This window comes from Salvelinus fontinalis, chromosome 13 (assembly GCF_029448725.1).
Source record: "Salvelinus fontinalis isolate EN_2023a chromosome 13, ASM2944872v1, whole genome shotgun sequence".
NCBI classification, from domain to species: Eukaryota; Metazoa; Chordata; class Actinopteri; order Salmoniformes; family Salmonidae; genus Salvelinus; species Salvelinus fontinalis.
In genome coordinates this window covers 16,623,592-16,649,805 of record NC_074677.1, presented here as the reverse complement: position 1 = coordinate 16,649,805, position 26,214 = coordinate 16,623,592, and the positions used below count along the sequence as shown (strand labels likewise).

At 42.5% G+C, this 26,214-nt stretch overlaps 2 protein-coding genes across 3 annotated transcripts; one reads left to right on the top strand and one right to left on the bottom strand.

Moving 5' to 3' along the window:
• The first annotated feature begins 12,687 nt into the window (after positions 1-12,687).
• On the top strand, positions 12,688-13,254 carry LOC129869119 (transcription factor Ovo-like 2). The gene is made up of 2 exons (XM_055943622.1): positions 12,688-12,847; positions 12,932-13,254. The coding sequence occupies exons 1-2, from the start codon at positions 12,733-12,735 to the stop codon at positions 13,252-13,254; spliced, it is 438 nt and encodes a 145-aa protein (XP_055799597.1). The 5' UTR covers positions 12,688-12,732.
• A 1,895-nt stretch (positions 13,255-15,149) lies between these two features.
• Positions 15,150-23,913, bottom strand: LOC129868168 (sphingolipid delta(4)-desaturase/C4-monooxygenase DES2-like). Of its 2 annotated transcripts, XM_055941876.1 has the most exons (4): positions 23,824-23,913; positions 23,612-23,731; positions 18,911-19,653; positions 15,150-15,555 (listed from the first exon to the last, which is right to left on the bottom strand). In XM_055941876.1, exons 2-4 carry the CDS (start codon positions 23,691-23,693, stop codon positions 15,412-15,414), a joined length of 969 nt encoding a protein of 322 aa, XP_055797851.1. In that variant the 5' UTR covers positions 23,694-23,731; positions 23,824-23,913; the 3' UTR covers positions 15,150-15,411. The 2 variants fall into 2 exon arrangements, with proteins under 2 accessions (XP_055797851.1, XP_055797850.1); XM_055941875.1 differs by having other exon boundaries at positions 23,612-23,913.
• Between the last annotated feature and the right edge of the window lie 2,301 nt (positions 23,914-26,214).

Genomic DNA, 26,214 nt, shown 5'->3' with positions numbered 1-26,214 from the left:
TCCCAACCGCGTCGCCGCGCTGCCTCCTCATACCAGCGCCTCTCAGCCTTCGCTGCTTCCAACTCCTCTTTGGGACGGCGATATTCCCCTGGCTGAGCCCAAGGTCCTCTACCGTCCAGGATCTCCTCCCAAGTCCAGGAGTCCTTGTTGCTCTGTTGAGCACTCCCTTGCCGCTTGGTCCTAGTTTGGTGGGTGATTCTGTAAGGGCTGTCGTTCTCCTCTTCCTCAGATGAGGAGAGGAGAGAAGGATCAGTGGACCAAAATGCAGCATTCGGGAAATAAGCCATCTTTTATTTGAACACGATGGCAACACGAAACAAAACACTTTCAAATTTACAAAAACAAGAAAACGACGTAGACGAAAAACCCTGAACATGAACTTACATAACTAACGTAAAACTCACGGACAGGAACAGACTACATCAAAACGAAACGAACATCCAAACAGTCCCGTATGGTGCAAACATGACACAGATACGGAAGACAATCACCCACAAACAAACAGTGAGAACACCCTACCTAAATATGACTCTTAATTAGAGGAAAACGCAAACCACCTGCCTCTAATTAAGAGCCATACCAGGCAACCCAAAACCAACATAGAAACAGAAAACATAGACTGCCCACCCAAAACACACGCCCTGACCATAAACACATACAAAAACAACATAAAACAGGTCAGGACCGTTACACAGACACAGACACCTGGATAGCAAGTTGATGTTTTGTGCCGTTCTACCTTTGATATAGCCGAGGGCCGCTCTCCCGATTAGATCCCCACCAGCCCTCTGTAGTGTCTAGGTAGGTGTGCGTACATATAATTATTATTTGTACTTTATAATTATTTTCTCTTAGCATGTTACTATTATGTATGTGTATATTTTAAATTAGTGTAGATTATTACTCTGGGGCATGAATGTTTCTGTATGTATGGGTATGTATGTGTATATGCGCATATGTAGATATGTATGGGTGTGTGTGTGTGTATATGTATATATATATATATTTTTAAATATATACCTTTATATGTATTTTTTGGGGATGTGTGTGTGTGTGTGTGTGTGTATGTGTTTGTATGTATATATGTGTGTGTGTGTATGTGTATGTATGTATGTATATGTATATATATATATATATATATGTGTGTGTATGTATGTGTATATGTGTATGTGTATATATATGTATATATGTATATATGTGTGTATATGTATGTGTATGTGTGTATATATATATATATATATATATATATATATATGTATATGGGTAAGAATGTGTATGTGTGTGTATGTATACATGTATATAACCTTTTTATTTATTTATTTTCTGACTGGGGGATACGTTTAATTTAGAAAAATTCTTGTTTCCGATCTAACCCACAATATGTAAATGTACGGCTGTCTAAGTTGGTTGCTGATGGTTCATGTTTAGACCGGCAGTGCTTAGCAAAATAATCTTGTGATGCTATATCTTGCTTATCTCAGGGATAGATAGACCCAAGATGACGCTTAAGTGCGCAATATGTTTAGGTTGCAACTTATTCTCTTTAGGTTTATTAGATGCTAATTGGACACTTTATTCGCGGGAGCCTCCTCAGTTCATATGTTAGTAGAAGTTCTAGGATAGTGAGAGGTGAACGTACAGTTGGGATTTTATTTTTGTTTCACCTCTTGTTCGAGGTCGCGCCGTGCTTTTTTGGCATCGGCCAGACAATGTGTTTATTATTTTTATTTTATTTTCTCTCCTATTTGTGTATGCCTGTTAAAGGTGGGTTGAGCGGGGGGGGTAAATAGTGGGGAAAGTAGGGGAACAGGGTGGGAAGTAAAGGGGCTTGCAGGGGGGGAGGGGCTGGTTGGATACTGCTCGGGTGTAGCTGCTACATATGCTGATCGTGATGGTTTGGTGCGCTTTCTTACCTTTTTATTGAGTTACAAGTTATGCAGGCCACCATAGGAACTACAAATGAGAGGGGGGCGGGGCTCACATTCACTTCCTGGAATGTCAAGGGCTTAAACGAACCAATTAAGAGAGGCAAGGTCCTAGCCCACTTGAAAGCACTCTCGTCTGATATCATATTTTTGCAAGAAACCCATCTGAAAAATAATTCTCACAGCAGACTTAAATGTAGGTGGGTGGGGCAAGTGTATCACTCTAACTCCTCTGCCAAAACGAGAGGCACAGCGATTCTGGTACGGAAAGGAATTCCCTTTCTACATAAAACCACTATTGTGGATAAAGAGGGTCGTTATGTGATCGTAATAGGAGAGATCCACTCTACTTCTGTAACTCTACTAAATATCTATGGGCCAAACATTGATAACCCCTCTGTTTTCAAAAGAGTCCTTGCCCTGATTCCAGATATCTCCCATACTAACCTGATCATTGGAGGGGACCTTAACTGCGTGCTAGACCAATATTTGGACAGATCCTCTACCCGGCGAACCCCCACCTCCTATTCAAGTGAATTCTTGAATACGTACATAAAGAATTCTAACTTATTTGATATATGGAGGATCACTAACCCTACGGGCAGGGAATACTCCTTTCACTCTCATGTTCACAATGTTTATACTCGAATTGACTACTTTTTGGTTGATGCTAAACTACTCCCCTATACCTGCAATGTGAAGTATCATGATATTATAATCTCGGACCACAGTCCACTCACCTTCTCCCTGAGATTGGGTGACATGGTACCAAACGAGAGGGTCTGGAGGTTAAATCCTCAGCTCCTCACAGAACCAACATTCTGTGAACATCTTAAAGACCAAATAACATTTTTCTTTGATACCAACGACAACACAGAGAATTCCCCAGTATTACTGTGGGAAACACTTAAGGCTTATTTGAGAGGCTGTATCATCTCCTATCAGACTGCCAGGAGTAGGCAAAACAAGGGAAAATTGGTAGAACTGGAGGGACAAATTCACTTACTGGATAGGGAGAATGCTAGACATCCATCTATGGAGAAACATAAAAAAATTACCTCTTTAAAATTTGAATATAATCAGACTCTCTCAGCTAAAATTGCTAAATCTTTTCTCTACGCCAAGCAAAAATATTTTGAGTTTGGTGACAAACCACACAAATTACTCGCCAGACAACTTCGAAAAATTGTGAGTGACCGAATGATTCACAAAGTTAAATCTGCATCTGGGGAATTACTCTCTTCCCCCAAAGACATCAATGACAGATTCCGTCAGTTTTATGAGACTCTATATACATCTAAAGCCGATTCTAACCCCTTAATTATGCAAAACTTTTTGGATGACTGTAATCTTCCTGCCCTGAACCAGGAAGATTCTAACTTCCTGAATAAGGAAATATCTCTTGAAGAAATTCGAGAAACAATCAAAACTCTAAAGAGTGGCAAGACCCCGGGCCCAGATGGATACCCGGGTGAATTCTATAAAACATTCAGCAACATGCTCTCTCCCTACCTGCACAAAATGTTGGTTCAGTCCAGAGAGGATGGAGCTCTCCCATCTACTTTGGATGAAGCATTCATTACAGTTATACATAAGAAGGGTAAAGATCCGGAAGAGGTAGGGTCGTACAGACCAATATCCCTCCTCAATACAGACCAAAAGATTTTAGCAAAAACCCTGGCTAACAGGCTTAGCACTTTAATTGGCAAACTGGTCCATTCGGACCAGACCGGCTTTATCCCAAACAGAAACTCATTCTTCAATCTCAGGCGCCTCTTCAACATTATGTATTCTCAGAGGTTACCAAACATGGACCTTGCCGTTATATCTCTTGACGCCGAGAAGGCTTTTGACCAAGTTGAGTGGTCCTATCTATTCAAAGTCCTACAGAAATGTAATATTGGAGATGGGTTCATAAATTGGATCCAGCTTTTATATAGGAACCCCTGTGCGAGAATACTCACTAACCAATCATTGTCGCCCCGATTTAACCTTTACAGAGGGACAAGGCAGGGTTGTGCGCTGTCGCCTATGCTCTTCGCCCTAATCATTGAACCTCTCGCTCAGACGATTAGATCTGATGCAGCAATACACGGCTATAATACTAAAGATACTCTAAATAAGATTTCCCTATACGCAGATGACATTCTCCTCTATGTAACAGAACCCCAAGCTAGTATTCCAGCTATTCTTGATGTGATTAATTTGTTTGGTACCTTCTCGGGATACAGAATAAATTGGAACAAGAGTGAATTAACATTTAACATTTTTGAATTAATGCCCATACGGTTACAAAACACCTCCTGGCTAGAACATCTTCCACTTAGGTAAATTTTTCTGAAGATAACTTATCTAGGAATTGTAGTTACCAAACAATATTCCTTACTATTTAAAGAGAATTTCCCCTCGCTGATGCAAAAACTAAAAACAAACATACAATTTTGGAGAACTCTTCCAATTTCTCTGCTCGGAAGAATTAATGCCATTAAAATGGTCTTCCTCCCACAACTGCTCTACCTATACCAGAACATCCCAGTATTCATACCTAAATCCTTTCATAAACAACTGGACTCAATTATCAATCCTTTCATCTGGGATTATAAAACACACAGGATAGGTAAAAAACACCTCTGCAAATCCAAAATGGAAGGAGGATTGTCTCTCCCAAATTTTATATTTTATTATTGGGCCGCTAACCTCCGTGCGGTTACATTTTTGCTGGATGACGCACGTCCGTCACCCACCTGGCTTGGTATGGAGCGGGAGGAGTGTCACCCCTTCTCTATTGGTGCTGTGATTTTGTCGCCTGTCAATCTGGAGAGGTCACTTTATCGTAACAATCCTATTATACATTGCACAGTCCGAATCTGGAAGCAAATTAAAACCCACTTTGAGCTTAGACCAATGTCATTCATGCTCCCTGTTGCCAGGAACCCCTCCTTTGCCCCCTCCAACCTTGATAACACCTTTGAGCAATGGGGAGAGTTGGGGATAAGTACCATAGGGGATTTATATATAGAAGGGACCTTTGCTTCCTTTGAGTTGCTGAGGGAAACTTATAATCTTCCCAGAAATAACTTTTTCAGATACCTACAAATCAGAGACTATGTTAGGAAAGACCTCCCAACATTTGGGAACGCTAAGCCTTCCATGTTTGACGGATGCATAAAAACATCCCCCACCTCAGACAAACTGATATCTCGTTTATATGATTCTTTTCAATCGGTTAGCACACCCTCTACAGATGCCATTAAGGCAAAATGGGAGGAAGAACTAGGGACTGACATTTCGATGGCAGACTGGGAAGATAGCTTGGAGTATATCCACACCTGCTCCATTAACTCCAGACATCGGCTCATACAATTCAAGGTATTACACAGATTACACTATTCCAAAACCAAACTGCATAGGATATTTCCTGATACATCCCCTTTGTGTGATAAATGTCAGGCTGCACAGGGTACACTTCTCCACTGCTTTGCCCTATGCTCTAGCTTGCATGGTTACTGGTGTGGAATTTTTAGGATCCTCTCTGAAGTTCTGGAGACTTCATTTGACCCAGACCCGCTTCTGATAATCCTGGGAGTGTCTGATTCCCTAATCGGACTAACCAACCCCCAAAAACAACTCATCTCTTACAGTCTCATTTCGGCAAAAAAACTAATCTTGTTGTTCTGGAAAAAGAGGGAAGCGCCCACTACCAAATTATGGCTCAGCGAATTAGCAAACACTGTACACTTAGAAAGGATTAGATATATTCTGAACAATAAATTATTAACATTTGATCAGATCTGGCAGCCTTTCCTCTCTTACTTAAACCATTCGGCGCTGTGAATTTGTACTTTTTAACGCACTCTCCATTGTAATATTTTAATCCACCTCTGGGCAGCACGTGCTGGCACCGCCACCCGAGCAGCGGGGAGGGGTATAAGGGGAAGGGATAAAGGGGGGGAGGGATAAAGGGGGGGAATAAGGGGGGGGGGGGGGGGGGGGGTGACACCCACCCTCTTTCTTTCTACCTGTCCTTGTTTTGTATGTCTTGTTTTGTAATAATTGTTTTGTACCCAGAACTCTGGATCTTTTTATTTCTATCTGCTCTTTTATGTTTAGTTAAAAATTGTATACCAGCCTTTCATACCTATACACCATTCCTGTGTGTGTTCAATAAAAATATTTGAACGAGAATATCTAGGTCCTTCTGTAGGCCCTCCTTGGTTGGTGACAGAAGCACCAGATCATCAGCAAACAGTAGACATTTGACTTCAGATTCTAGTAGGATGAGAACGGGTGCTGCAGAGTGTTCTAGTGCCCTCGCCAATTCGTTGATATATATGTTGAAGAGGGTGGGGCTTAAGCTGCACCCCTGTCTCACCCCACGGCCCTGTGGGAAGAAATGTGTGTTTTTTGCCTATTTTAACCACACACTTGTTGTTTGTGTACATGGATTTTATAATGTCGTATGTTTTTTCCCCAACACCACTTTCCATCAATTTGTATATCAGACCCTCATGCCAAATTGACTCTCTCTCTTTCTCTCTCTCTTTTCTCTCCCCATCTCTCTCTTTCTCTCCCCGTCTCTCTCTTTCTCTCCCCGTCTCTCTTTCTCTCTCTCCCCGTCTCTCTCTCCCCGTCTCTCTTTCTCTCTCACCCCGTCCTGCTTTCTCTCGCTCTCCCTGTCTCTCTCTCTTTCTCACCCCGTCTCTGTCTGTCTGTCTGTCTGTCTGTCTGTCTGTCTGTCTGTCTGTCTGTTCTGGTCTGGTCTGGTCTGTCTGGTCTGTCTGTCTCTCTCTCTCTCCCTGTCTCTCTCCCTGTCTCTCTCTCTCTCCCTGTCTCTCTCTCTCTCCCTGTCTCTCTCTCTCTCCCTGTCTCTCTCTTTCTTATTGATTTTAAGGAACATAGGGACTTGTTTCTTGGACCTGTATTACAGTTTTTCTCAATTGCTAAAACACAATTTCTGAAACCTTGCTCCATTTCCTGAAAACATTAAACACAAAACCTCATCTTCAAGCACTATTTACATAACCTCTGACTCTCACAAAATGAAACATTCGCCACAAAACAGTTTTACCTGTGTTCAAAATCAAACACTGCTCTCAAATCATAAGCAAAGTGATCAAAATGATATACACTCTCAAGCAGTCAGTAAACAATACACCGAAAAATTGAAAACACATTGTTCAAAACATACAATTCTCAGGGAGAAGTACATTCTTTATCTAAAAAAATATTCATATTTTTCCATCATTGTCTTTTGATGAACGAAAACATGTTCTATCATAGTAGCTCAAATTGTTCAGAAATTACTACTCTGCTTTGCTCTTTGCAATTTTGTTTTTTGTTCTTCCTCCTCCTTGTACCCCTATTTTTACAGTGATGTACCCTGCATCTCACAAACTTGTCCTTTGTCTCTGTGATACTGTAATTCTTGTTCTTTGTTGATATGAACCTGCAACCAGTCAAAATCTATTGAGCAGTCAGTACTGTTAATAAATGGAAAGCACAATTTTCAGGGCCATACAATTTGTCCATTGTACAGTATACAGCCTACAATGCACTGTACTACAGTATACAATACTAAAAGGGACAAAAATCAAAGGAGTAAACATGTGATCAATGTGCTTCTTCTTGTCTTTGGGCTGGGTCAGGCCAGAGCACTTCTTCTTGTCTTTGGGCTGGGTCAGGCCAGAGCACTTCTTCTTGTCTTTGGGCTGGGTCAGGCCAGAGCACTTCTTCTTGTCTTTGGGCTGGGTCAGGCCAGAGCACTTCTTCTTGTCTTTGGGCTGGGTCAGGCCAGAGCACTTCTTCTTGTCTTTGGGCTGGGTCAGGCCAGAGCACTTCTTCTTGTCTTTGGGCTGGGTCAGGCCAGAGCACTTCTTCTTGTCTTTGGGCTGGGTCAGGCCAGAGCACTTCTTCTTGTCTTTGGGCTGGGTCAGGCCAGAGCACTTCATCTTGTCTTTGGGCTGGGTCAGGCCAGAGCACTTCTTCTTGTCTTTGGGCTGGGTCAGGCCAGAGCACTTCTTCTTGTCTTTGGGCTGGGTCAGGCCAGAGCACTTCTTCTTGTCTTTGGGCTGGGTCAGGCCAGAGCACTTCTTCTTGTCTTTGGGCTGGGTCAGGCCAGAGCACTTCTTCTTGTCTTTGGGCTGGGTCAGGCCAGAGCACTTCTTCTTGTCTTTGGGCTGGGTCAGGCCAGAGCACTTCTTCTTGTCTTTGGGCTGGGTCAGGCCAGAGCACTTCTTCTTGTCTTTGGGCTGGGTCAGGCCAGAGCACTTCTTCTTGTCTTTGGGCTGGGTCAGGCCAGAGCACTTCTTCTTGTCTTTGGGCTGGGTCAGGCCAGAGCACTTCTTCTTGTCTTTGGGCTGGGTCAGGCCAGAGCACTTCTTCTTGTCTTTGGGCTGGGTCAGGCCAGAGCACTTCGTCGACATCACAAGCAATATTGTATTGCAATATTGTCCCTCCTGAGGCAACGGGGGAAGAAGCCTCTTGTGCCATATCCAGCCCTGACATGATTCCTCACCTTCCTCACAGGCTAAATCCATGGCTTGCAGCAGATTTACTCTGGTGTAGGGTTGTCTATCATACACTTTCCATCTCCAAGAGGAGAAAAACTCCTCAATCGGATTCAGGAAAGGCGAGTATGGAGGGAGGTACAAGTTCATAAACTGCCCATTGATGTTAAACCATTCCCTTACCTGAGCAGCTCGGTGGAAACTGACATTGTCCCACACTATCACATAGGTGGGAATGGGATTCTCATTTAGCTCTTGACCCTGCTGCTCTTGAACCTGCTGCTCAAATAAAATATATCTTAGATTGGCAATAAATCTTAGAAGGTGCTGGGTGTTATATGGCCCGAGTGTAACATGGTGATGTAGAACACCATGGTTGCTGATAGCAGCACAGATTGTGACATTGCCACCTCGTTGACCAGGGACTTCAACAATGGCCCACTGTCCAATCATGTTTCGGCCTCTCCTTCTCCTCTTTGTTAGATTGAAGCCTGCTTCATCGACAAAGATTAACTACTGGGGTCTGTCCAAGGATTCCAATTCAAATATTGTCTGTGTAGAAATACAATATACTGTATGTAGGATTTTGTAAGTCGTACAGAGACAGTGCTATACTGTAGAGTACAATTAGGCTTCTGATTCACATACATTGTATGTACTGAAGAGTAATGTCATTCACATAGTATGTGTTAGACTGTAGACAATCTGGATTACAGTAAATGTTTCTGAATGTACACTTACTTGCACATACTGAGCTCGCAGTTCTTTCACCCTTGGTGAGTTGCGCTCAAAAGGTACTCTGTATACTTGTTTCATTCGCATCCTGTTACGATGGAGGACACGGTCAATTGTGGAAATGCTCACACTGTCGATTCCCTGGAAGTGTGTGTTGTCTTGTATCACTCGTTCTTGGATTTCTCTGAGTCGTATTGCATTATCTTGAAGGACCATGCCAACTATAACAGCCTCTTGCTCCCGAGTGCATGTGGCAGCCTTGCAATTCTACAAAAAGTAGTTGTGCAGTTACAAAACATATTCATGCAGTACAATACATACAGTGATTAACTTTAAACAGCTGCATATAGTGTAGTACAGTAAATTTGCAATTACAAAAATACAGTAGTATACTGTACCTGATCTCTTCTCTGTATGTCCTTACTATGGTGGACACAGAAAATCGGCTCAAATTGGGTTGCACTCTAAGTCCTGCTTCCCTCATTGACAGTCCATGGACAAGAACATGGTCTATAACTGTTGCTCAAATTTCATAAGATATTTCCACTCTTTGTCTTCCTCTTCCTCCTCGTCGCCCACCTCGCATACACACTCGTCCTCGTCCTCTCACATTGTTTCTTCTATCCATTCTCAGACTTTCTCCTTCCCACCTTCAACAACCTGTTTGCTCTCTGAACTGGGTTATATCATGTGAAACAGGTTAAATCAATTTTGAGTGGTTGTGTTCAATCAATGACATGTGTTCTCTATTTGTATTTGATTGTTGCCACTTGTGTTTACCAGTATGGATGACATGTGCATTAGAGTGCAGAATGTGTTTTGAGAATGAGAATGTGTTTAGACTTTTGCTGAAAAGTCTAAGTGAGATCTGCAAATTGTGTTTTACCATGTGAAATGGTTTAAGGTATTGACAACAGACTGCATAATTAGCTAAATGAGTCCAGGCAACTGAGAACTTTGTTCAGCCAATGGGTTTTGGTGTTTTAGCAATTGAGAAAAACTGTAAGTCTAGACTTGTGCAGTGAAGAATCTCCATTGAAAGTACTTTTTGGTCCAGGACTAGGCTTAATATGTGTCCAAGAAACTGTCTTGTATTGTTTTTTTTAGATACCAATAACATAGAAATAGGTAGCCTAACACATGGGTGGACACACTGGGTGCGTGCCAATAATATCACCTTTCTCCTGAAGTGTGCACTCGTTCACTACTTCCCACAAGTGTAAAAGCTTTATGAAGCTTTTTTGATCAGTGAAGATGTAGACTAGAGGGAGTTTTCAACATATTTCTTATACCAATAATTTCCTTTCAGTTCCATCATTCATTCCAATGACAGTTTGTTTCCAGCGAACTTTGAATGGCAGTTTGAATGGAGGTGGTTTGAATGGAGGAATATCTGTGCATTCACCTGCCACATTCAACTGTCTATTTACAGAAGAATTCACTCAATAAATCAACAGCCATGAGTGGGGATGGAACGCTTACAAGTGTTATTAGTTTCTCTAAACCGAGCAGTCAACGGAGGACAAACAGTAGAGGAGTTAGCCCTTTCTATTGCATTTGAATGGCCATTGTCTGAGACCGAAATCCACCAGACAATCCGAGCAGGGGGAGAAGAAAAGGCTGTGGCTCTTCTGTGCGTGCTCCTGTTACTCCGACCGGGCCCTCTGTCCAGGCACAGCCGGGTCCACATTTGCATGACAGGGTCCACTTGAATGTGGAGGCCAGATTCTCACTGCCTGGCATGCAAAACCAGTGGGGGACCAGTTAAAAGAGGCGCACGCGCACAGTCAATGCAGGTGTGCACCAGTAAAAAAGCCTCCCTCCTCCGCAACCCCACCCCGCCCCAACCATCTAAATGAGTGTTATGGAAATGAGCGCTGTGATTTTCTTGAGCTACCTGGACAGAGGTTGGTTAGAGGGTATTGGCACGATGGTGAGGGGATGGCCAACGGTGAGGGGGGGGGGGGGGGGGGGCGTGTAAGGTGATACATGGTCCTGTAGCTGAACACAAAACCAAAGTGGTGGGACGTAGGAGCATTTGACAGTAGCCTCAGAGTCAGAAAGTAGCAGATTCATACAGAGACGAGAGAGAGAGAGGATGCCGCGGTCGTTCCTACTGAATAAGAAAAAGAAGAAACAGGGGGCATGTGGAGGATGGAGGTGGAGAGACCCAGAGCAGACAGACTGGAAAGAGGACAACAGAACAGGTCAGTTCGGGATATGTTTATTCATATTGTTCAAGAAGACAAGGATTCTTCTTATTTTTCTTCTTCTTCTACTACTGTTGTAAATAGTAGTATCTGAGAAAATAGTAAATGTGTAGAAACAAAGGGAGAAAGAGAAACCACTCAACAAAAATACAACATGTAAAGTATTGATCCCATGTTTCATTAGCTGAAATAAAAGATCCCAGAAATGTTCCATACACACAAAAAGCTTATTTCTCTCAAATTTTTTGGAACAAATTTGTTTACATCCCTGTTAGTGAGCATTTCTCCTTCAGCAAGATAATCCATCCACCTGACAGGTGTGGCATATCAATAAGCTGAATAAATAGCATGATCTTTATACAGGTGCACCTTGTTCTGGGAGAATAAAAGATCACTCTAAAATGTGCCGTTTTGTCACACAACACAATGCCACAGATGTCTAAATTGTAGGAATTCTGGTGTGTTGGAGCCTCGTTATTTTGTTCGATCATTACTGTATTTATTACAACATATCATTTTTGTTCAAGAAACCCTAATAATATTAATACAGACAATCCATATTTGCATTTAGTTTGAGTTGTATTGTTGTCATTTGTAGGGAAGTTACAGGTTTGTTTTTATCAGAGGACAGAATATTATAGAATAGCCTCACAGGCAGTTTGATACTGGTGTTGCCTCATAGGTTGGTTATTTCTTATGAATGTCTATGCGTGCTTTGAGTGTGTGTCTCTTACCTTTTCAGTGTGTGAGAATGCTGAGGTGCAGTCTACAACAGTCACCTGCCCTGACTCCCCTAAACCTGTGGTTCTGCCTGAGCCAGCTAGCCCCTCCTCAGTATCAGGACTAGTACCAGGACCATTACCAGGGGAAGGACCAGAGGTCGGGCCAGACATGGGCCACGGTTGGTCCAATCTCCTGTCCCGGACCATGGGCCAGCGACAGGGTCATTTCTACCACCCTGCTACACTGGCACTGGCATCCCGAGCCAAGGTAAACTTCCACTGCATTTCTATGAGACATTGGTGTCTATGAGATGTTTGTTGGTTGCTGTGAAACACAGTTATGTATAGGTAGATAGTCTCAGAATGCCATCCTTCCATGTCGTGTTCATCACTCAGAGGAAACCTGGAAAACGTAGTGATATGCGGTAAAAAAAGGTTCACAACTCGTGAAAAACAATGTTTGACTGAATGTGCCCTAGAATCCGTTATCAAAGAGTTGACAGTAAATTGAAGCAGTGTCTGTGTCTTAACCTCCGCGTCCCTTTCTTCTCTCACTCAGCCCCGCCCCCGTGTCCCCCCCAGCTCGGGTGACTTCCTGTGTTCGGTGTGTCACAAGGTGTTTCCCCTGCAGCGCATGTTGACGCGCCACCTCAAGTGCCACAGCATGGTGAAGAGACACCCCTGCCGCTACTGTGGCAAGGGCTTCAACGACACCTTCGACCTCAAGAGGCACATGCGCACACACACAGGTGAGAGGCGTGAAAACAGACACACACACTACTCCGTCTTAACCCCATCACACACTCTCCTCACACTCTCTCCCCTCCCGTCAGGTATCCGTCCGTACCGTTGTGAGCTGTGTGACAAGGCCTTCACACAGCGCTGCTCCCTTGAATCCCACCTGAGGAAGATCCATGGCGTGCGCCAGCAGTATGCCTACCGCCAGCGCCGCTCCAAGATCTTTGTGTGCGAGGACTGTGGCTACACGTCCAACCGTCCCGAAGAGTACTTCCTCCACGTGCGCCAGTGCCACCCGGGCAGCCCCGCCCTGCGGCGCTACTACCGTCGCCAGGCACACGAGGGCACCAACAACGTGCCCGCCGAACACAAACTCAGTCCCTTCTTGATGTATCCCACTGGGTACTATGTGGGTTGATTTTAAACTCCTGGGTGAAGATTTGCTAATAACATTCAAGTGTGCTAGTCGGTTTCTGCCTTAGTCAATTCCTTCATTGTAACCTTGCCACAGAGCAGAAACAGGCTAGTATCAACGCTAACACATCAATATTACAGTAAGGTGAATGGACAATATGTTGTTTGGGGTTATGCCCCACCCAATCAGTGCCTGGCCAGTAGGCCAAAATAACATTGAAAATCATCAGCATTGGTGTGGCTATTTTAAAAGCACCACCTCCTGGTGTCCACTTTCGGTAATGCAACGAGATTAAGGAGAGGGTGTGTCTGGTCAATAGTCAACTACGGTCAATGTTGATTAAAGGTATGTTTTTGTGGAGTGGTGACTTATCGATGTGTCCTTTAAAATAAATTGTATACTTGGCACACAGGCCTGTCCCTCTCCTTGCCACCCATCCTCCCACCTGTACAGCTACAACCATCCCATGTTATATTGACTTGCTTCTTATTTATTTGCATGGTGTATTGCTGCTGCATGTTTGACGTTTCATTATATTGTGTTTTAAAGATGTGACGCTTGAAATACCAAACAAATGTTCCAATCTCAGGATAAAGTCCTTTTAATCCAAATTCCAATACATGGAATGGAATGGCATGTGCTACTGTATAATACTGTATGTTACCAGGGCTGTGTTCAGGAGGGTGCAACATTACAGACCCTTCAGAAATACCTTGTATAGGACAATGATTGCCTATCAGCTTTCTATCTGAACGTTATGCAACGTTACCAGGGCTGTGTTCAGGGAGGTTGCACATTTAAATCGTATCGTGTTGAACATATATAATTGTATGTCCAGTAGAATTGGAAATCACTAACTCCATACATTATGTTTCTATCTGTAACATTTCACCTCACTGAACACAGCCCTGTTAACAGAGGGTCACCTTAGAGGTGAAGATCCACGTCACTTGGGCCATGTCCCTAATAAAGTGCACTACTGTTGACCGAGGCCCATAGGGATATAGTCAGTTAAAAGTAGTGCACTATATAGGTAATAGGGTGCAATTTGGGACACATCGTATTCAAACATTTTGTTGCTTTATATAACTAGGCAAGTCAGTTAAAAATAATCTTATTTTCCGTGACGGCCTACCCTGTATAGAGCCACAGTTAGAATTGACTTCTGGCGACAGCCCTCCATGGTGCTACCTTGTGTCATCACAAAAGCAATAAATGGAAATGATAGCTGCACTCCTCTAGGTTTTAGAACTATGGTGTGAGCCAATCTCATGGTTCTCTATAGCTTGGCCTTTCTACACTATAATAATCTTCATCTCATTATTCAATAGTATTTGCTTTCTGCAATACTCTAAAGCAGGGTACGAGAGAGGTGCATGCTATGTAAACAAGATCCTAAAGGATTTTAGTGTTTGCTTATCATTGTATGTCAACAACCATATTTCTCTGAGGCACAGCCAGTTAAAACAGATTGTAGCTTAGGCACATATTTACTTATTGCAACACAGATCAGGGAAAAATGGTAACATCTGTAGTCTAGAAGATCGAGCCAGTAAGCCATAACCATTACTAAATACTATAACAAGTTAGTTCAATATTGTGAGCTAGGAATGAGAAGTCTGAGTGAATCATTAATTCAAGATGGGTTTAGGGCACACAAACATTGTTGCAACAAAACAAAAATCTGTTTGTTATTGGACAAGTTCAGGTTGTTCATCCCATTTGGTGCATAATGAACATGACCCAGGAACTGAATGTACAAATAGAAGGCTTTTCTGGGTGCTTGGAAGGAGAGAATAAAATCAAATCTAACCGTCAACTGCAACCTTTTTAGATTTACCATCACAGCCATAATATTTTTTATGATCAATTATTCATAAATGATCTATGACATCACAATCAGCTGAGTACCTTTTATTCTACCCAGTTTATACAATAAATCTGGATAGCATAGTTTACAGTATATCTAAGGTAACATAACATTCAAAAGTGTTAAGAGTCTTTTCATGCTGGTGAGTTGAATGTGACACCAGCACACCAGTCTTGTCTGCAGAGTAAAAGATCTGGACAAGTAATGAGAAGCCTTTCACTCCCCGCCAGCTGGGTTGTCAAGCCGCTTTTGTGGAAGATCATTGGTCAGAAGATCAAGAACATGGGCTCTTAGTCTTGCTTAGCCAATGGGAATGTGCGTTTAATTCTGGAGTAAGGTCCAAGCGAATCACAAAACACAAAGTCCCAGAGCACCCGTGTCCATGAGTCATGCTGTGGTAAATCATCATAGAACTCTGGAGCCATCTGTTTCACCTGGACAAAAGAGGGAGCGAGAGAAAGTTCATTTTAATTACAATGTGAAGGGATGAGAGTAAATAGCACAGCAATGAGAACTCACAGAGGATGATAATCAATGGATCCATTATTAGTGAATAGACACAGTACACAGCCAATATTCACAAAGCATTTCAGTAAGTTCTGATCAGTTTGGCCTTTTAAATAAGAGATTACATGGACAGGACGGCTGATCCTAGATCAGCACTCCTACTCTAAGAATACTGGCCCCTTATATGGCTAGTCTGTCTACTGAGGCAAAAATATTTTAAAAACACACACACACACACACCTCAATGATTAGCTGGGCCTGGCTCCCAAGTGGGTGGGCCCACAGGCGGCTGCGCCCCTGCCCAGTCATGTGAAATCTATAGATTAGGGCCTAAATTAATGCATTACAATGGACTGATTTTCTTCTATGAACTGTAACGCAGTAAAATCTTTGAAATTGTTGCATGATGCAGTTACATTTTTGTTCAGTATATCTTTATTTCATGACCCCAGGTAGAAGGGCCTAAACAAAGCTTACTCAGAAGGTGGGATACATGTTTTTTTTAAGGCCATCTGTACAAAGAACTAGTATACAAATTAAATTTGATTAGCTTGACCAGTGGGAGAGACCAGGGCATATCAAGATGCCAATAGTTTGAGGAAAAGTGAGAGTCTGAAATATAAAACTTGTCAAACAGGTTGTGAAATATACCTGTACCCATAGTAACAAAAGTAATAAATGGGGTAAAACATAACAGGAGAACATTGTTCAAACACATTACCGCTTAAGTATCCTGTCAGTTGTTTAATTTATGTATGAGCCACATGCCTGTAACCAGAAAACTAAAATGTCCACTCCTAACAAGAATGAAGTTCAAAACTTTGTCAACAATCCTAAAATATGGTATAAGCTGTCAAACTACTATGTCATCAAGTCAGGATACAAGCAGCATACCACCCTGCATACCACTACTGGCTTGCTTCTGAAGCTAAGCAGGGTTGGTCCTGGTCAGGCCCTGGATGGGAGACCAGATGCTGCTGGAAGTGGTGTTGGAGGGCCAGTAGGAGGCACTCTTTCCTCTGGTCTAAAAAATATCCCAATGCCCCAGGGCAGTGATTGGGGACACTGCCCTGTGTAGGGTGCTGTCTTTCGGATGGGACGTTAAACGGGTGTCCTGACTCTCTGAGGTCATTAAAGATCCCATGGCACTTATCGTAAGAGTAGGGGTGTTAACCCCGGTGTCCTGGCTAAATTCCCAATCTGGCCCTCAAACCATCATGGTCACCTAATAATCCCCAGTTTACAATTGGCTCATTTATCCCCCTCCTCTCCCCTGTAACTATTCCCCAGGTTGTTGCTCCAAATGAGAACGTGTTCTCAGTCAACTTACCTGGTAAAATAACGGTAAAATAAATAAAAAGGATAGAACTAGACTAACCAGATGAGATCTCCTCTTTCATAAGGAGGCTTACGTCATTCTAGCATTTCTGTCTGCCTTTGTCTTGTCTAACTGTCATAACAGGACCGTCTGACAAGTAGGCCTACAAGTTATTAAACCATGTTCACATTGGCAGTTTGAAGTGACTCAATAAAATAATTGCCTAGCCGATTCTGTTCATTTTCCTGCAGTCTGAACAGCCAAAAATCACATGGAATCTGATCAATTTCAAGCCACATTTCAAACCACCTAGCTTGTTAATCGTTTACAAAACAAATTTGTGACTGTGCTACAAGGCTAAAGAGCTAGCCAATAAGGACTTGTTTTGAAAGTTGGATCAGCTTATTCTTTGAAGCTTTAAAAGTTCTTACGATATGATTTTGAACATTCAGAGCAACTGGGAAACGTCAATGGCTGGCATTGTTGTCACCTTAACTTCTGGGTGATATGAAGCACAAGCACCAATCAGCCTACACCACTGTGCACACAGCCATCATTACCATCACTAACGTGGCCATGTCAGAAAATGACTGCTGTCTGAACACATAAATCCGATTTGGTCACTTGTAACTTTTTGTTTGGACAGTCGGTATTCCAAAATGTATTTGAAAAACAAAACTGATGAGCATTAAGTTCTGCAGTGTGAACAAGGCTTTAGATACTGTATTGACAGAATAGGAACACCTCTATGGCCAGGCAGCGAAACTGACATAGGGGTGGGCCAGCAGCATTCCTCCACAGTTAATGACTGAAACTCATATCTAGAGCCTCGTTGTGAGGCATCATGGGATTTGTTCCATAACTGCTATGGTTTTATAACATTTTATGTTGCTTAAAGAAATAGTTCACCCAAATGACTTATTTGTTCCCATAGCATATTATAACCAAAAAAAGTCTAAAAGATATTGTGAAGCTCAATGACCTGGTTCAAATGTTTTATTTTACTGTTATTAGCACAGCTGCTGGCAGTGGCTAGGTAAACAAGCCTTAAGCGTGGTTTGCAGTCTCTCCTTGTCCATAGACTGCTTTCAAGGTAAGTATACAAATAAGTTACTTGGAGAGATTCTCCCTGCCCTGCTGACTATTTTTGTCCACTCATACAGGAGTAATAAAGGTCTCCCACATTTTTAAAAACATTTGTCCTATTTACTCATTTATCAGGGGGTGCTGCAGCACCCTCAGTACCACTACTATCTGCCGCTATGCTAGGTGAGATGGTTTATTTGAAAATACATTAATCACAACCATAACTGCTTTATTGCTCCTTATAATCCAGTGATACTGTAAGCTAACAACTTCTCCAATCTCTACAAAGTTGTTTTGGGTGTCACCAGTCCCCCCTAATGACCACTGTACACAAACAATACAGGCCTTAGATCAGTTTTGCTTTTTAGATCATATAAATAAGATTATATGGACAGGTGACTCAGTCTGAGTCACTATGAATATGGGCCTTGAATCTTTCACAATTGTCAGTGGAATGCAAGCAAGGTTTAGAGTTGAATGCCATGTGACTGGTATGATTCAGCGATCATTAGGGCCAGGGGTTTGCCCTAAACGGAATGATACTGAGGGCACATTAGTCAACAGAAAACTGTGGCTACATTTCACTATTGATATCCTACATAAGTTCACATCCTATATCACCCACATCATAATTCACATCCAGACCAGGGTTACTTTGAAATCCTTTCAAATACTTTATCTGTGCCCATTTGATGTGGTCTGGCTTATTAAACAAATAGAAAAGTGAAAAACAAATGTCAAACCCTGCCCACCTGGCAGACTCAAGCAAACACTCAAAGTAACAAAGGATTTGAAGTATTTGAACCAAGTCTAGTTAATATCTTACAATCACCATCTTAAACAATCAGTCAGTTTATCCTTCATGAAAAGTGAGTTACCTGAGGGAGGCGGCTGCCGGGGATGCTGGGAAAGTCGTGGTGCTCCATGTGGTAGCCCACGTTAAAGGTGATATAGTTCAGCGGCCCGTAGTACGAGTACGTCTCGATCCCGCTCAGGTACATATAGTGTTCGGCGATAAAGTGCCCCGAGATTGGGTGCAGTCCCATGCACAACAGCGAACCTGCTATCAGGTAGACCAGAGGCTTAAGCCCCCAGAGGTACACTATGAAAGCGTTGAATGCTAGCTGTACCATTAAATTCAACAGCTCGAGCCTGCCTACAGGTTTGGGGTTGACCACCAGGGGACGAAGCGCGTAGAATAGCGGCTGCAGGAAGAGCCACAGGATCTTGCGGGCCGGGGAGCTGAAAAGATGAGCCTCCAGGTGGGTCGGGACGTCCACGTCGAGTCCGTGGCCACCCAGGTAACGGTGGTGGTCCACATGGTACTTCTTGAAGCTGATGGAGTAGGGCACGCCAATTGGTAGGTTGGCGAAGATGCCAAAAAGGCGGTTGCGCATAGCGTCCTTATTCCCAAAGGCCACATTGTGCGAGATGTCGTGGATGGCGAGCGTGAGGGAGTGGTTGATGCAACCGCCGAACATGTAGGCCCAGAAGATGAGCCACTTCCAGCTGAGGTCGCGTACCAGGAAGCAGCAGAGCACCTGGGTTAGGACCATGGCTGTCACCACCCACTTGAGCTTGGGGTCAGGGCCCATCAAGGACTTGATCTCCGGGTGCTTGGCTATGGAGGGAGGAAAGGAGGGGGTGTGGGGGAGAAAAAAAAAATTGAGGTAAAGTATTACTTCTACACTGGTCTCTCGTGACAGACTTAATATTATAATGCAGCATATTTCAGAAGATGATTTGGCAGATATAAATAGTTATTGATACCTTATTTATAGTGTTATGACATCTAAACAGGGCTGTTTAATTTCTCTCCTGGAGGGCCAAAACACTTCTGGTTTGTTTCTACCAGTCAGTTAATTGCACTCACCTGGTTTCTAGGACCAGAAATTAGTCCCTTATAAGAAAAGAATGAAAACCAGATGTGATTTGCCCCTCCAGGACCGACATCGAAGGGACAGCAGTGGAGAACGTGGAAAGTTGGGTACGCCAAGGAACTTGTCACAGACAAACTGAAATGGTTCACCCAGAGAGTGTGATGAAGGCGCAACAGCGCCTCTTCAACCTGAGGAAGCTGAAGAAATTTGGCTTGTCACCTAAATCCCTGACAAACTTTTACAGATGCACAATCGAGAACATCCTGTCGGGCTGTATCACAGCCTGGTATGACAACTGCACCGCCCTCAACCGCAGGGCCCTCCAGAGGGTGGTGTGGTCTGCACAACGCATCACCGGGGGCAACCTACCTGCCCTCCATGACACTTACAGCACCCAATGTCACAGGAAGGCCAAAAGGATCATCAAGGATATCAACCACCTGAGCCACTGCCTGTTCACCCCGCTACCATCCAGAAGGCAAGGTCAGTACAGGTGCATCAAAATTGGGACCGAGAGACAGAAGCCGTTTTTCAACCTCAAGGCCATCAGACTGCTAAACAATCACTAACTCAGAGGCTGCTACCTACATTGAGGCCCAATTACTGGCCACTTTAATAAATGGATCACTAGTCACTTTATACAATGCCACTAATAATGATTACATATCTTACATTACTCATGTATATATTGTATTTTATACCATCTATTGCACCTTGCCTACGCCGCTCGGCCATCACTCATCCATATACTAAGACCGATTATGATTTTTCAACACCGATAGGAGGACCAAAAAAAGCCGATACCGATTAAAATCGGCCGATTTCATGTATATATATTTGTAATAATGACAATTACAACAATACTGAATGAACACTTATTTTAACTAAATATAATACATAAATAAAAATCTATTTAGTCTCAAATAAATAATAAAACATGTTCAATTTGGTTTAAATAATGCAAAAACAGTGTTGGAGAAGAAAGTAGAAGTGCAATAAAGCTAACGTTTAAGATACTTGCTCAGAACATGAGAACATATGAAAGCTGGTGGTTCCTTTTAACATCATCTTCAATATTCCCAGTTAAGAAGTTTTAGGTTGCAGTTATTATAGGAATTTATAAGACTCTCTCTCTATACCATTTGTATTTCATATACCTTTGACTATTGGATGTTCTTAAAGCCACAGTAGTTTTGCCAGCCTAATCTCGGGAGTTGATAGGCTTGAAGTCATAAACAGCGCTGTGCTTCAAGCATTGCGAAGAGCTGCTGGCAAACGCAGGAAAGTGCTGTTTGAATGAATGCTTTTGAGCCTGCTGCTGCCTACCACCGCTCAGTCAGACTGCTCTATTAAAAATCAAATCAGACTTAATTATAATAAACACAGAAATACAAGCCGTAGGTCATTAATATTGTCAAATCCCAAAAATATCATTTCGAAAACAAATCACTTTTCTTTCAGTGAAATATGGAACCGTTCCATATTTTATCAAACAGGTGGCATCCAGAAGTATAAATATTGCTGTTACAATGCAAACCCTTCAATGTTATGTCATAATTATGCAAAATTCTAGCAAATTAATTATGGTCTTTGTTAGGAAGTAATGGTCTTCACAGTTTGCAACGAGCCAGGCGGCCCAAACAGCTGTATATACCCCGACTCTGCTTGCACAGAAAGCAAGAGAAGTGACACAATTTCCCTATTTATTATTGCCTGCTAACATGAATTTATTTTAACTAAATATGCAGGTTTTTAAAAATATACTTGTGTATTGATTTTAAGAAAGGCATTGATGTTTATGGTCAGGTACATTGGTGCAACAGTGCTTTTTTAGCGAATGCGCTTGTTAAATCACCCGTTCGGTAAAGTAGGCTGTGATTCGATGATAAATTAACAGGCACCGCATTGATTATTTGCAACGCAGGACAAGCTAGTTAAACTAGTAATATCGTCAACGAGTGATTATGTTAAGAATTATTGTTTTTTTTATAAGACAAGTTTAATGCTAGCTAGCAACTTACCTTGGCTCCTTGCTGCACTCGCGTAACAGGTGGTCAGCCTGCCACACATTCTCCCCGTGGAGTGCAATGTAATCAGTGCCCAAAAATGCTGATTACCGGTTATGAAAACTTGAAATCAGCCATGCAGATTAATAGGTCGACCGCTAATACTTACATGTACATATTCTCATTCACCCCTTTAGATTTGTGTGCATTAGGTACTTGTTGGGGAATTGTTGGATATTACTGCACTGTCGGAACAAGAAGCACAAGCATTTCGCGACACTCGCATTAACATCTGCTAACCATGTGTGTGACAAATAAAATTGGATTTGGACATTGAACAGCCCTTTGACTGCTGGCTGGCCCCAGTCCACCTGGTCGTGCTGCTGCTCCAGTTTCAACTGTTCTGCCTGCGGCAATGAAACCCTGACCTGTTCAACGGACGTGCTACCTTTTCCCGGACCTGCTTTTTTCGACTCTCCCTACTGCACCTACTGTCTCGACCTCTGAATGCTTGTCTATGAAAAGCAAATTGTCATTTACTCCTGAGGTGCTGATCTGTTGCACTTGCTACAACCACTGATTATTATTTGACCCTGCTGGTCATCGATGAACCTTTCAACATCTTGAAGAACAATCTGGCCTTAAATGGCCATGTACTCTTAGAATCTCCACCCGGCACAGCCTGAAGAGGACTGGCCACCCCTCAGAGCCTGGTTCCTCTCTAGGTTTCTTCCTAGGTTCCTGCATTTCTAGGGAGTTTTTCCTAGCCACTGTGCTTCTACATCACTTGCTGTTTGGGGTTTTAGGCTGGGTTTCTGTATAAGCACTTTGTGACATCTGCTGATGTATTTATAAAGCCCTTTTTACAAATACATTTTATTGGAGGATTAAATAGTGCATTTAAAATCAGAGTAATCTGACACACTGGCCAACAGAATCATACAATGACTTAAATCTGTCTATTGGGCTAAACTCACATCAAAATTATGGGACTGCAATTTAGGAAATAAACTTAAAGCTAACTAATAGTATGAATATTTGTCTGTGTAGTGCCTCGGAGCAAGATGGCCAAAATCTTTCAAATAAGAAGCTCCCATTCGAAAGTGGTATCTGTATTTCCACACCTTGAACCCAAGTTTCCCACTACTTGGCAAGGAAAACTTGTCTTACCTGTCAAACAGGTGGTTACACCTGTTTCGGGTCTTGGCTAGATCCTGTGCCTCTAAGACAATATTTACAAGACTATAGATAACAGGAGGAATACACGATTAGTAGTATGTCATGTCCCAAGAAATCAAAATACCCGAACCTATAGTTTATCAGTCAAGTGGTCATTGATGTAAGATGTTAATGCTGGTGATCACTCTCGTCACCATTGCATGGGAACGGCATCTTTCTGGCGTTACAACATGATCAGGCTTCATTGAATCAGTGAGAACATGCATCACCAACGGTTAAAGAAAATGTAATGAATTAAAAGTTAATATATTAGAGACTATGTAAAGGCTTATCTATATTGTGAAGTGTATATAGCCTAGTTAGACAGTATGGCTAAGCCCAAGGAAGCAGCTGCTGGATTTTACAGGAGTAAGCAAGTATTTATGCCATTCGACAAGACAACATGACATTCCTTTGGCCAATGTATTTTGAGTAGTAGGCGATTGATACGGACGTCAGAGAATGGGCTGCTTACCTAATATCTGCTTCCTCCGACTACAGTGCGGTTGTTCCGTATATACCCACTCGAAGTCATCCCTCGTTACCGTGTTCCCCATCTCTTGTTCGCGGTAGGACTATCTGCCAGTTCCCCGAGCTGTTATCACAAAAAAACGGAGTAGAGGCACACAATCCGCCTGTACAAGAAGGCGGGGGGAAATGAAGAGGAAAGACCCAAGTTGCTCTTACCGAACACCCCCGTAGGCTATTAGGCCATACAGATAGACTGCGACACGCCTAATTAAGTGGGCGCACTTTCACGACAGTTAAACAGGTAAATGCCAAAATAGTGGAAACATTTGAGTAAATGAGGGATACAAAGTATATTGAAAGCAGGTGCTTCCAAACAGGTGTGGTTCCTGAGTTAATTAAGAAATTAACATCCCATCATGCTTAGGGTCATGTATAAAATGCTGGGAAGGCCATTATTTTGGCTACCATGGCTTTGCCCCCATAGGATGACAATTCACCCAATCCCAGGGCATTAGTGGTCACTGAATGGTTTGATGAGCATGAAAATGATATAAACCATATGCCATGGCCATCTCAGATCTCAACTTAGTTGAACAATTAAGGGAGATTCTGGAGTGGCACCTGAGACAGCATTTTCCACCACCATCAACAAACAACCAAATGATGGAATTGTTTGTGGAAGAATGGTGTCGAATCCCTCCAATAGAGTTCCAGACACTTATAGAATCAATGCCAAGGTGTATTGAAGCTGTTCTTGCTCATGGTGGCCCAATGCCCTATTAAGACACTTGGTGTTTCCTTAATTTAGTCAGTTACCTGTATATCAACACGTGTTATTTGAACCAGTTTGTTTGGCACAGAACTTTTAAGTACTATCTTCTTCTATGAGTTTTAATGGCAGTTGGCATCTAATTTGTTGCATTACCGCCACCTACTAGACTTGAGTACAACTCCCTTATACTTTGCTTGAAAAATAAAAATGTAAATAAATACACTACCATCTAACACTAAACTCACTAATTTCAAAATTCTATCAAATAAAATGAACACCACCCTACTCCACTAATTAAATGTATTTATTCCTACCTCATGCCATCATCCTGAAAGGGTGGGACATCAACACAACAAACCCTGTAACTCTTCTGATGTCAAGTCTCACACACCCAAATACCTCTCTCCATCTGCCACCACAATCTCAATTTTCTGAGACTTCTGATCCATCCCTGCAGTACAATTGATAACCATTGCTATAAATGCTAAAAATCCAATCTTACTGAAACTTATATAACTTTTTTGGCCTATCCCTCTGTACTGGTATGTCTCTACTACTCTCACCACCCCTCCCCCTTAACCCATCTTCCTCTACTTTCTTCACTGCCTCAGCATATAACAACTTCTGCTCTACTCTAACCCTGGAAACCTCAACCTGCCTCTTTCACACTGGACATTTCTGATCTCCAGCTCCATGGGCATCCCTACAATTAACACATTCCACTAGAGGTTGACCGATTAATCGTACACACTGCTGCCACATGCCCATAAGCTTGACACCTGTAACATCGTAATGTATTCGGGACATACGCCTGTATAGGATAACTTATATATCCTAACTTCATTTTGTCGTGCAAAGACTCAACTTCAAAACTCAAAAGAACAGACAATGACATTTCTGTTTCCCTACTCTTGCCACCCTGTCTGCGTCGCATCAAATGACGAGCATCACATACACCAAGAATCTTTCCCCTCAGCTGGTTAACTTTTAAATTTACTGCTACCCAAGTTAAGGGCACCAACGAAAGGAGTGTTATCTTGAGAACAAAACAATTAACTTTTCTTGCCCCCATTCGTTTTACTACGAGCGCATTCTCCCTCTGCCCAACAGAAACACAAACAATTATCATTAGACCACTTCTGGTTACCCTCATCGATTCCACATGACCCAACTCTTTTTTCACCCACCGTGAAACCACAAATGGATCAGCCAAAAGGCAAGAGTCCACTTTTAACAATAAACTTCACTCCTACTGTCACAGACTCACAGCACCTACCACCTCCGATACTTCACCCTCATTCACTTCCATTTCTCCTCCTGTCTTCAGCTCCCTCTGCTTACACTTTCTACCATTCTTCTTTGACAAACCATCTCCATTTTTTCCACCATTTCTATCCGACTCGAGCTCACCCTGTTCTTCCCTCTCTCTCTTAGACCTCTCTCCCTCTCTTTTTCCCTCCATTCCTCCTCAGTTTTCCAAGTATACGTCTCCTTATGATAATACTGCTGCCCCACTCCTGACACCCATCTTGTTCTTGCTTTTTCTAGGGACTCCTTGCCCCCCTTCCTTTTAATTACTATGATTGATGGTTTCTTGATTCAACAAGTCATGATTGTTGGTAGCCTAATAGGCTAATATAGACCTTAGCACATTTGATGATCATAATTTGAATTGAAATGATTTGAAACACAATTGAAAATGTTGACAACAGGAAAAAATTTCATAGGAAATAGTAATCACAGCAAAAAGTGTAATAATTCCCTTCAAAATGAATATGTGTGTTTTATCCTTTTTCGACCACATAGGGGCGATATAGGCTTACGTCTCACTTCAT